The 11,771-nt window shown below is 55.0% G+C and overlaps 1 protein-coding gene across 1 annotated transcript in view; it reads right to left on the bottom strand.

The window, feature by feature from the left end:
• LOC113611446 (solute carrier family 22 member 11-like) overlaps positions 1–7,093 on the bottom strand; it is a 46,317-nt gene extending 39,224 nt beyond the window's left edge. Inside the window, 7 exon segments of the mRNA XM_027090386.1 lie at positions 408–549; positions 2,037–2,205; positions 2,308–2,366; positions 2,368–2,450; positions 4,648–4,755; positions 6,700–6,801; positions 6,803–7,093. Of these exon segments, the coding sequence (XP_026946187.1) occupies positions 408–549; positions 2,037–2,205; positions 2,308–2,366; positions 2,368–2,450; positions 4,648–4,755; positions 6,700–6,801; positions 6,803–7,093 (954 nt within the window).
• Between the last annotated feature and the right edge of the window lie 4,678 nt (positions 7,094–11,771).

Below are 11,771 nucleotides of genomic sequence, written 5' to 3'. Positions count from 1 at the left end.
TGGTGGTGATGGAGGTGGTGATGGTGGTGGTGGTGATGGAGGTGGTGGTGGTGGTGGTGATGGAGGTGGTGATGGTGGTGGTGGTGATGGAGGTGGTGATGGTGGTGGTGGTGGTGGTGGTGGTGATGGAGGTGATAATAGTGGTGGTGATGGTAGTGGTGGTGATGGTGGTGATGATGGTGGGGTTGATGGTGATGATTATGGTGATAATGGTGATGATGATTATGGTGATAGTGATGATAGAGATGGCAAAAGTGACAACAGTGATGGTGGTGTTTTGATGGTGTGGGTGTGTTGATGGAGGTGGTGCTGGAGCAGATTGGGGTGATGCTGGTGATAATGATAAGACATTCGTGGATGTCCTTCCCTGGGTCATGTCCCACACTGTATCACAAATAGCATCTCACCTCTATAGTCAGTGTCTTTTTGGCTTCCTTGTGGCCATTTATCTTGGCCCCCTTTTTGAGTTCCTGAAGCGCTCGATCTGTTTTGCCCACCGTAATCAGCCATCGGGCGGATCCCGGCAGCCACCAGTTAGAGAAGCGGGTGCTTGGCTGGGTCTTTGTTTTCTTCGTGTAGATTGGGCACTGCCCCCAGGTCATGTGGGGAGGGGGTGGTGGGCAGCAGACCTGCCAGCTGCAACAGGAGTGGGGAGAAGGCAGCCACTTCTCCCTCTGCACCACCAGGCTGGGGAGTCCCTGATGGTCTCAGGATAAAGATGAGTCCCAATGCCTGGCCGCCCTCTTCACCAGCCCCCACTCCCTGGCACCCCATCTGGCTTCCCTGCTGCCAGGAACCTGCCCGCCCAAGCCTCACATTCAGCCAGCGCACAGGCTGCCTGGACATGGGGGTGATTCTGGGGTCATTTCTATGGTAGAAAGCTTGCATCATGCTGCATTTAAAAAACACACACACATTTAAAACATCCCCAACCAGAATCAAGTGGTTTTATGAAAGTAGTAGGCTTCTTCCCAGCCTCAGGGGCAGATGGGCAGGGAGAAGCATCTCCTTTTGAAAGGGTCAGGGTTTTCCCAGCCCGCAGGAGCTCAGCCCTGTTTGCAGGGAAGCTAAGAAAAACTTCTGGAGGCAGTTTGACGAGGCGTTTACAAGAGTCAGCCTGCCTGGATTCAAATCTTGCCTCTGGCGCTCAGTGACTGCGCGGCCTTGGACAAGTCACTGGCCCTCTCTGGGCCTCAGCCCCTCATCTGGAAGTGGCAGTGATAACATCATCTTGCTCATTAGAAGGACTGTGGATATACATCTGGTGTTATCAACAGCACCTGGAGCCACCCAATCAGTGTGACTAGGGCGGCTTCATCAGTGTAACTATGGGATGGTCTTCCTCCTTTCTTCCTGGTCCTGTTGAAACCATAAACCTCCATGTAGTCGGTGACTTTTGATCTATGATCTCTTTTATTTGCTGATGGGTCCCCAGTGCCTAAAGCCAAGTCTGGCACAGAGCAGGAGTGCAATAAATATCTGAGAATGAATGAATGAGTGCTCAGTCTTCTCTACACCCCACAGCAGACCTGCTCAACTCTGGCCCCCGGGCACAAGAGAACTTATGAGGACAGGAATTTGTGTTTATTTCCCTGTACCTCTTCTTCTAGTCCCCACCCAAGCAGGTATTTCCAGACCTCAGGGATTTTCGCAGCACTGAAAATAATAATGATAATATCTTTCCATATCCAATGCCTGACTTGGAGGTCCGCAGGCTGGGCAAGTGATGTGAGGGAGTGAAGCTGGTGGGTGTGGGGGGGCTGGTTGTCAATGTGAGGGAAGAACGGAGCCCCCAGCCTCAGGCCCGGAGGTCAGTGGGCTGGAGGGAACCACGGACCCCTGGCTGAAATGCCCACCCCGGAACTCTGAGCCCCCAGGATGTCTCTCCCCAGTGGGGTCTGCTCACATCATTCTCTTCCATGGTCACGGCACCTTGGGAGCCGTGGCCAGCCAGAGTGGTAGGGCCCCTCTCACCCCGGGTCCCCCTCCCGTTCAGTGATGTTCTCCCCAAGGGAAAAGGCCCCAGCTGCACTGACCAGGATATCAGGAAGATGACCAAGAAGGGCACCAACAAGACCAGCTAGAGGGCTCGCCGGTCCCACAGGGCAAAGGCCAGGCTGCCCATGGCCGTCTGGCCGATGCTGTAGGTGCATCTCAGGATCGTCACGGTGACGGCCCTCGTGCGGGTCGTGGTCCACTCCACCACTGAAAGGCGGTGCAGATGAGCAGGTGAGGGCCACGTGCAGTGGCCTTGAGCCCCCGCCTCCCCTCCCCGACAGGGCTGGGGCAGGTGATCAAGGGATCCACTGAGCGTTGTCGAGGTCAGGATGATGCCAGACAATCCCAAAGTGCTCAAAAATCGTAGACAAGGAGATTGGAGGCAACGATGGGGCTGATGCTGGCCACGTCACCTGCAGGCAGCGCCAGCTCAGAACAGGCTTCCGCCCAAACTATTTCGGGAGACAAGCACAGTGGGGGCCTGGAGAGGGGCCCTGAGGACTTGGCATAGAGGCAGGGACTTGCCGCCGGAGGGCCGAAGGAGGCTGGGGCACCTGCCGGAGCACCTGCCAGTGCAGGCAGCACCTCCTTCTCGGATCTCCTAGGACCACGTACAGAGTGCATTTGTTATAAAAATGGCAGCCGCCTTGCTCTCTGGGCCACAGTTTCTCCATCTGTAAAATGCAGGGATTCACGAGGACACGCTGAACAAGGGAGGAGCCTGGCAGGAGGCTAAGCGCACATGGCCTTGGGTGACCCAGGCGGCTCCCCCATGCCTGTGACCGGAGGGCCCTCAGCCCCAGTGAGGTCAGCTTAGCCCGAGCCACTGCCTGCATTTAGCTGAAGTATGTGTCAGTCAGACTGGAGAGATGTGGGCGAACCTTGGCCTTGCCTGTCTGAGCAGCGCCCAGAAGCAGGGACACGCGCCCCAGATCCGGGGTGAGGTCTGGAGGCTGACACCTGGCGCTGACCCCAGGCTCACCAGGTGACCCTCAGACTGATTGCGATTTGGCTCCAGGTGTGGGTGGCCCCTGGGGACGGCTAAGTGGAGGCATGGCGGCCAGTCCTCTGAAAGTGCAAACTGGACCACCTCCTGCCTCGCTGTTCAGACTCCCCGCTACGCTCAGGATAACATAAGGCCCACAAAGAACGACCACAGTGCTGGCCCGGCCCAAGCTCTGCATGTGATGAACTCAATCATCACAACCCCGTGGGTAGGTGGCAGGGTCCCCACTCACAGGAGGAAGCCTAGAGAAGCAACAAACCTGCCTTCTAAGAAGCTGGGACACGTGAGGCCCCAGAGCCTGCACTGCCCAGAGTCTGGAACCATTCATGCATCCAGCGTATTATGATTGTGTGCTGTATGCTGGGCACTGAGGATACAGCCCCAAGGCCCCTGCCTCCTTGGAGCTACGTTCTCCTGGGGACACACACAGTAAACGAGCTCACGAAAGCTGGGCACCGGCAGAGAGAGCCGGGAGCTGTGATGGGGTGCGTGGGCAGGACAGTGGGACCTTTGTGCCTGAAGCCGGAAAGGCCTCTGAGGAGTGGCCTGGAGCTGAGGCCTGCGTGCTGGGCACGAAGCAGCCATGGGCAGAAACCTCTAGGCGAGGCTCGGCCCCCGGCTTCAGTGGGTTCTGTGGGCTGGACGGGAGCAGCGGTGCCCCAGGAGGGGCCGGCGTGGCTCAGGGGGAGAGGCCAAGTGCTGAGCAGGGGTGTTGGGGTGCGTGGGGACTGTCCTTGGTGTGGGAGCCCAGAGGACCTCAGGCTGGGCAGCGACCAGATCCAATATAAGCCTTTGCAAAGTCACTCTGAGCTCTGCAGCAGAACAGAAGGCCCAGTAGAGGCAGGAGACCCCAGAGGAGGCCGTAGCAGGGCCAGAGAGCGCGGTGGCTTGGGCGGGGGACAGGGGGCGTGGGGCGTTGGGCTGGGGCTGTGCCCTGGAGGATGAGTGTGGGCGGTGAGGGAGGGAGCACAGGGCTGGCTCCCCGCGGGGCTGTTTTCCAGGATGGAGTCTGGTGCGGAGGGGGCTGCGCTGGGGGTGGAGAGTCAGCGGCTCAGCATTGACCGCTGTAAGTGTGAGGTGCGTCCAAGTCTGCAGTTGGGTTTACAACTGCAAACCCAGTTTGCAGTTGAGGGGGTGCAACGTGGGCGTTTTCAGCACTGGACAGCGGCGCCCCACGCAGGAGGGGACCGCGGACGGAGAGCAGGTCCCGGACAGCGTTCTGATGCTCCACCTTAGGAGGGGTGTGCTGGGGGGCAGTGGAGGGAGGATGATGGGGGAGGAGAGGAGTATTTCTATTTCGTTACATTTCATGTACTTGGAGTTAAAAGAAAGAGGGGTCTGTCTATGCCCAGAAGACCATCAGCTCCCTGAGGGCAGGGGCTGTGCAGTGCTTGGCACACAGTAGGTGCTCAATAAAGTTTGGTGCAATAGCTGAAGATGAGAGCCAGTGTTCAGGGCAATTTCTCAGCTCAACCTGGCATTGAGGTTCAGACATTGGGTTCTTGGCTCCCTGGGAACCTGGGACGCAGACCCCAGACCAGGGGAGGCCCTCTCTTAGGAAACGCGAACGCTCACTGGACATTTCTTTACCTCTGTCCCCACAATGCTCACTCTGTTGAAGGAGCTGGGAAGGGGAGAGATACTCACTGGTGGGAGAGGAGGCCCCAGGTGCTCCACCCGCCATGGCCCCCCGCCAGGTAGACGGATCGGCCTAGGGGCTTCAGGCCCTGGTGGTCACACACCAGGTCCCGCTGGAAGAGAAGGGGGGGTGCATCAGCCTGGCTCAGGGGGTGTGGAATAGCAGGGCCAGGGTGGCAGAGGAAGGTCCAGGACCCCCAGAGGGGATCCGGCCACCCTGCATGGGTTCCCCAGATTCCTAAGGCCAGGCGACCCAGGTGGAAGGGGGGTGCGGGCAGCGGGGCTCAGCCTCCCACTGGCACCCCACAGCGTGGCGCATGTGACACGGCTCTGGGTCTGATGGCGTGACGGCCGCTCCGAGTGGACAGTGGTGGGTGGCAGTTAAACCACAGGCTCGAATTCTGAGTCAGCTGATGACCGACAGGCTGGTGCCCCTGGGGGCGTTCCTGCACCTGGCAGAGCCCGTCTCCTCCAGAAATGGGGCTGTACGGATGCTTCTCTTACAGGGCATGAAGTTGAGCACTGATGGCTAAGCACGTGTCACCGTGATTTTCCTGCTGCCTGACGTGGACCAGACAGACATCGCCTGAACATTGGCCCCATCACCTCTCCCCCCAAGTCAGCCCTTCCCTTCACCGAGGCCTGGCCGCACCGCCCACGGCTCCCTCTCCATCTCCGCCTCTCTTGCCTTCACCGAGGCCTGGCCACTCCGCCCACGGTTCCCTCTCCATCTCCGCCTCTCTTCCTTTCACGGAGGCCTGGACGCTCCGCCCACGGCTCCGTCTCCATCTCCGCCTCTCTTGCCTGAACCGCTGCAGGAGGAGCCCCCACCCCACAGGACATTCTTCACCCTGCAAAGTCACCTCTTGAAAATGCAGATCAGATCACAGCACCTCCTAGTCCCAAAGCCTCCAATGACTTTCCTTTGCACTTAAACAAAATCCAGGCCCCTTCCCCACACGCCCCGGCCATCGCCGGACCCCTCACCCTCTGTGCCAGGTTCTGCTCTTTCAACACCCAGACAAGCTCCTACTTGGACCTCTGTCCCAACTAAGCTTCCTCCCGAACTTCCTGTGACTGATTCCTTCCCTGTCTTTTAAAAAATTATTTATTTATTTATTTATTGGCTGTGTTGGGTCTTCGTTGCTGTGCACGGAACTTCTCTAGTTGCGGCAAGCGGGGGCTACTCTTCATTGCGGTGCGTGGGCTTCGCATTGCGGTGGCTTCTCTTCTTGCAGAGCACGGGCTCTAGGCGCTCGGGCTTCAGTAGTTCTGGTGCATGGGCTCAGTAGTTGTGGCTCACAGGCTTACTTGCTCCGAGGCATGTGGGATCTTCCTGGACCAGGGCTGGAACCCGGGTCCCTTGCATTGGCAGGTGGATTCTTAACCCCTGTGCCACTAAGTAAGTCCCTGATTCCTTCTCTTATAATCCAAGTCTCATCTTAAATGTCACCTCTTCGGAGAGCCCTTCCCTGCCTGCCTCTCCCTTCCCTACTAGCAGGAGCTGCTGTCTCCTTTGTGCTCACTTACGACGCAGGGGCCTTGAGACTCAAGGCAGGACAGAAAGTGATGGAGAAGTTCTGGTGCCTGGCTGCCCGGGTTGAACCAGATTCGAGTGTGCTTTAGCTGTGTGTCCTGGGGCAAATCACTTAACCTCTCTGGGCTTCGGTTTTGTCACTTATTAAACGGGGTCAAAAATAAAACCCACCTCAAGAGGTGGTTGTGAAATTGTGATGACAGGGAAAGCATCAGAACGGTGGCTGCCACTTAAAGGGCACGAGGTATGGACTTGTTCTGCTGTTATTACTGGTTTAAATGCTGACTAATTCTGAATTCTCCAGCAGAATGTAAGCTCCTAGAAACCTCCCTGTCCATCCTGCAACCTTAGCCTTAGATCAGAGTCCAGGCCATCCCAAGTGATCAGTACTTACGTGTTGAGGGAATGGCATAGCATTCAACAGCGGTGATGCAGTCTATCTAATCTTCCCAGTCATTGGGAGGCTGGGAAGGAAGGAAGTGGTGGGGTTGGCTGGGGCGGGTCGGGGGGAGGCCCTCACCTCGGTCACGATGGTGGAGGTAAACGTGCTGCGGTCGTAGACCCAGCCGTCCACGCGTGGCTCCGTGGCAGCCTCGCTCCAGTTGGTGGCCATGGCGTTGGGGGTCCAGGAGCTGCCACTGTGGTTGGCGGAAGCGCAGACACTGGTGGGGCTCCTGGTTGGGGCTCCGTGGGATGGAGACGGCCAGGAGGGCCTCGGGGGTGAGGTTTCCGGGGGCCTCAGAGCCATTGTCCAGCATGTGGGCACAGCAGCAGTGGCCTAGGACAGCAGCTGAAAAGTTCTCCACAACTAATTGGATGGGCACCCAGACAGACGGGAGGAAGAAGGTGAGGACCTGCAGGGCCTGGAAGAAGCCCGCACCCCCAGCCTGCTCCAGGAGCTCAGTGAACACCATGGACAGAGATGCCGGCACCTAGAGCAGGTCTCCTGGGGGTCAGGGAGCTGGTGAGTAACCAGCCTGCTGCCCAGAACCACTAGCAAGCGCAGGATCTCCAGACCTTCTGCTTCCGCTCACCACTCGGCCCCGTGGGGGTGGGGCAGCTGTCCGGCAGCTAGTCAAGTGTGTCCCGAGATGCCCAATATACTCTGAAGAAACCCCTCCCTGCCCAACTTCTAGGAATGGCCGCTCAGACGCTCCACGGCTCTGGAGAGGAAATAAGACTCACTGGGGCATCTGGGGCACCCTGTTCTCCAACACCAAGAATAAAAGGTCAAGAAGCTTAAAAAAAAAAAAAAAAAGACTCTATGTCGTGATGTTACTGAATTACAGCTGTGGAAGAAACATCAACCGGGCCGTGGCCTCGTTGCCACGGTTAAAGTTAAATCCCAGCAAGGAATCCTGGGGGAGAAAGGCAGGCTCAGCTACTCAGATAGGCCTCAGCAGCTCCCCATGGGCCACCTGATAGCATCCTTCAGTCTGAACTTTCAGAACCCTCTACATGCCCTCCTTCTAATCAGGAAACTGTTGGCCGAACTTTCACCCATCCTGGACCAATCAGTTCATCTTGCTAAAGCACAGAAGCCTCTCGAGCGGGGCTCCACCACCCTGAGGCTGCAGGGAGGCCGGGGGAGGTGGGCGTGGGCGCGCGGAGCTGGCAGGAGGGCCCAGGCCTGGGCTCTGTCCCTCCTTACCGTGTGCCTCCTACCAGGCAGCATGGGGAGACCAGCTCACAGACGCGCTATTTCAGGAAATTTCCATTTCAAGGTTCCAAGTTGCCTTTATTAGATTGTAAGCTCCCCCAGGTTGGAAACCAAGGCTACAATTTCCTGGCATCCCTTAGAAGGCCCTCGTGGGCCCTGGAGCTGAGCAGACTGGGGAAGTGAGTAAAGTCACCCCCCCCGACCCAGTGTCTGATGCCAGTCCAGCTTGGTGTGAGGAGGCGGGGAGCCCCTGCCCCAGGGCCCCACCCTGCGCTATGCCTCTTAGTAACAGCTGCTCCTGGCACCAAGGGCTTGCTGTGTGCTCAGCTCCATGCTGACCACGCTGCCTGCACTCTCTCATTCCCTCCTCATAGCAGCCCAGGAGAGAAACAGTACTGATTCCCCTAGACAAGGAAACTGAGGCTCAGAGAGGGCAGGCAGCTTGCCCAAAGTCACACAGCATAATCAGGATTCGAACCAGACACCACAGCCTGTGCTCTCTCCGAGGCCCCTGGCTAGCTGCTGTTTGGTCTCTAGCTTGTCATGTTCTAAATCCCAGCTAAAGGCTGGAATTCAGATTTTAGGTCAGAATTAGGGCCTCCCAGGTGCAAGAAGAATTGGCTGAGTCAGTTCCGGAGAGATGTGTGAAGAGCGCTGGAAGTGTGGGTGAGGTGTGGGTAGGTGTCTGGACCCTAAACTTCCCAGAAGCTCCCCAGAGTGCTTGGGGAACCCAGCCAAGATGGCGCCCAGCCAGGAAGCCGGGAGTCCGGATTCTGGGCCTGGATTTCAAAGCCCGGGCCGCTGCCTCTCGGGCAGGAACTCGTTGTGAATTTTAAAATAGCAAATAGAGAGGTGGGGAGAGAACCAGCCCAAACTAAAGCCCAGGAGGCCAGGAGAGAGGGGCTGAATGGGAGCAGCCCCTCCAAAACTATCCCAGGCCAAATGTTACATGGAAAGAATCGTGCTTCCTGCCTAGGTTCGTGCAAACACCATCACAGGGGAAGGCCTGGACCCGTGGGCCATAACCTTGAGCAGTGACCTCCTCTCTCTGGCCCCTGGTTTCTGACCTGGGAAAGGAAGTGTTGCCGTGTTGGTGTTTCAAACCTTAGCCAGGATCAGAAACCATTGGAGTGCTGGTGAAAATGCCGTTCCCCTGTGGGCCCAGGAATTTGCATTTAAAAATAAGCCCTGAGGTGATTCTGCTGCACTAGGACCCAGGCCTCCCTTGGATAGTGGCTGGGCTAGAGGTGGCTACTGAAATCCCAGGGTCTTCGAGAGAATTCTTTTCTCCTTCTACCTCCTCCTTCCATATGCTTTAAAAAATGTTCTCTTCTTCCCTGCCATTTGCCTGTCATAGACGCCCCTAAGCTTTGCTTACAGGAGAAGGTCAAACCTCCTGGATTTGCCAGAAGGTTCCCGGAATCTCCAACTGACTTTCCGCTTCCAGACCAAGGAATTTTTTATTTGTATTTTCTCTTTTTCTGGGGCTGCGGGGGGCAGGACTGGGTGCAGCTGCTCCGCCACCTGGTGGTCATACCCGGGACTGCAGCATTCCCAGCATCACGCTCATCCTCACCCCCTGTGCCCATCCCCCAGGAATACCCAAGCAGAGGTGGGAAGAGCGGGCCTTGGGGTGGGATGCAGGCAGCCTCAGATTGTAGCCACAAAGCCCTCCAGACTGTCTCATTAAATTAATTCATGTAAAGTGAACCCCTGGTTCTCGTCGAACCAGAATTGCCCTTGGGGTTGACTTTTCTATCCAAGGGCTCTACCAATTAAAGCCAAGGCCAAGGGACTTCCCTGGTGGAGCGGTGGTTAAGAATCCACCTGCCAATGCAGGGACACGGGTTCGATCCCTGGTCCAGGAAGATCCCACGTGCCGTGGAGCAACTAAGCCCGTGTGCCACAACTAGTGAGCCTGTGCTCTAGAGCCTGCGAGCCACAACTACTGAAGCCCGCGCGCCTAGAGCCCGTGCTCCGCGACGAGAGAAGCCCCCGCAACTAGAGAAAGCCCGCACGCAGCAACGAAGACCCAACGCAACCACCACCACCACCACCCCCCGCAAAAAAAAACGCCAAGGCCAAGCTTGGCTGCCAAATGACCTTAGGCAGTTCACTTCCCTTCTCTGAACTCCAGGGTCCCTTCTCTGAATCTCTAAGGTGGACGCCTTCCGCTTACTTATAGTGAGATTAAATGAGATAATGAATGGCCTGACAGTGGGTATTAACCACCACCATCATCACCGGCATCGCACTTGACCCCTTATTCTTCCTTTTTTTCTTTTCCAGTTGAAGTCACAGCATTTCAGATCCAGCTGGGCTCACTGGATTTTGGCCCCTCCCTGCACTCCTAGAAGATCCTAGGGTCGGCAAAAGGTGAGGGTCTTTCCTGGGTTCACACAGCAGGGCAGGAGTAGAGACTTGTATAAGTCACAGACTCATGGGGGTAATGGAAGGAAAGCCCCTTCTCTGCTGTCTTAACTCCAACACTTCCCGCCCCAGAGGAATCCACTCAAATGCTTTTTTCTATGTATTCAGGAACACATCAACATTAATAATTAGTTGTCTTTAATTGAGAAGTTGTATGTGTACATGGCAAACAACCCAATGGTCCAGAACTTTGTAAAATGACAAATAAAAGTCCTTTTCCCCCATCACCCTCACCTGCCCGGAGGCAGGTGCCACCAACAATGTTTATTCTTCTAGAAAAATCTTAGAGCATCTTCAAATATATGCATCAAGTTTTAAAAGTGTTGAATAGGTAGTCAATTCGCAAGGTTCAGAACAGAAAATGTAAGCAAAGTATACAATGAAGCAGTTTCCCACCTGCCCCCTTCCACAGTCCCCACTTGCCACCTCCACCCTCAGGTAACCTTTTTAAATTTCTTGTGCATCCTTTCACCTTTGCTTCCTAAAACATAAGCAAGGGCAAATGTGCATTCTTATTTTGCTCCCTTTTATGCAAAAGGTAACTTTGCACTTTGTGTTTATTTCCCCACGATGGTATACCTTGTGCGTCCAAGAACATCCTGATTCATTTTCACAGCTGCATAGTATTCCATTGTATGGATTAGTATTCCATTGCATGGATTTCCATAATTTACCTCACTGGTTTCTTGTCAATGGATAGTTGGATTGCAACTAACATTTTGATATTACAAAAAATGTTGAAATGAATAACTTTGCACATATACTCTTTTGAATGTGTGCTACTGTATCTGTAGAATAAAATTCCAGAAGTGGGATTATGGAGTTGAGGTGTCAGAGAGCTGGTGGCCTTGAGAGGCAGCCCCAATGGCCTCCCCAGGGACACCCTCATGTACACTGTCCCCAGCTTCCTAACACACTGCACTATGTCCACACTTGTGGGGTTTTGCCAATATCATGGGTGACAAGCAGTATTTCAAGGCAGCTTTATTTCATCTTTCTTTTCTTATGAGTGAGGTTGAGCATCTTTTAACATATTTAAGATATATTTGTATTTCTTTTTCCATGAACTGTTTCTTCTTGTTCTTGGTCTATTTTTTGATTACGGTCTGTGGCTTCCTTAGCAATTTCTACAAGCCCCTTTTATGTTGGGGAGGTTGGTTCTTTGCCTGTGATAGAAGTTGAGAATATTTTTAAATTTCTTTGGACTTTGTTACTGTGCTATTGTTATTGATCTTTTTGCATGTAGAATTTTTTTTTTGGTCACCAAATTTTCAATCTTTTTTTTTTGACTTTGGGATTTGTGTGTCATAATCTGAGAGGTCTCCTCCACACTATGGTGATGAAGGAATTTTTTTCATGGTTTGCCTCTTTTTTTTTTTTTTTTTTGCGGTACGCGGGCCTCTCACTGTTGTGGCCTCTCCCGTTGCGGAGCACAGGCTCCGGACGCGCAAGCTCAGCGGCCATGGCTCACGGGCCCAGCCGCTCCGCGGCATGTGGGATCT

The sequence above is a fragment of the Aethalodelphis obliquidens genome, unplaced genomic scaffold (assembly GCF_003676395.1).
Source record: "Aethalodelphis obliquidens isolate GAN/ISIS:26980383/991018 unplaced genomic scaffold, ASM367639v1 scaffold69, whole genome shotgun sequence".
Taxonomy (NCBI): domain Eukaryota; kingdom Metazoa; phylum Chordata; class Mammalia; order Artiodactyla; family Delphinidae; genus Aethalodelphis; species Aethalodelphis obliquidens.
This window is presented reverse-complemented; position numbering and strand designations above follow the sequence as displayed.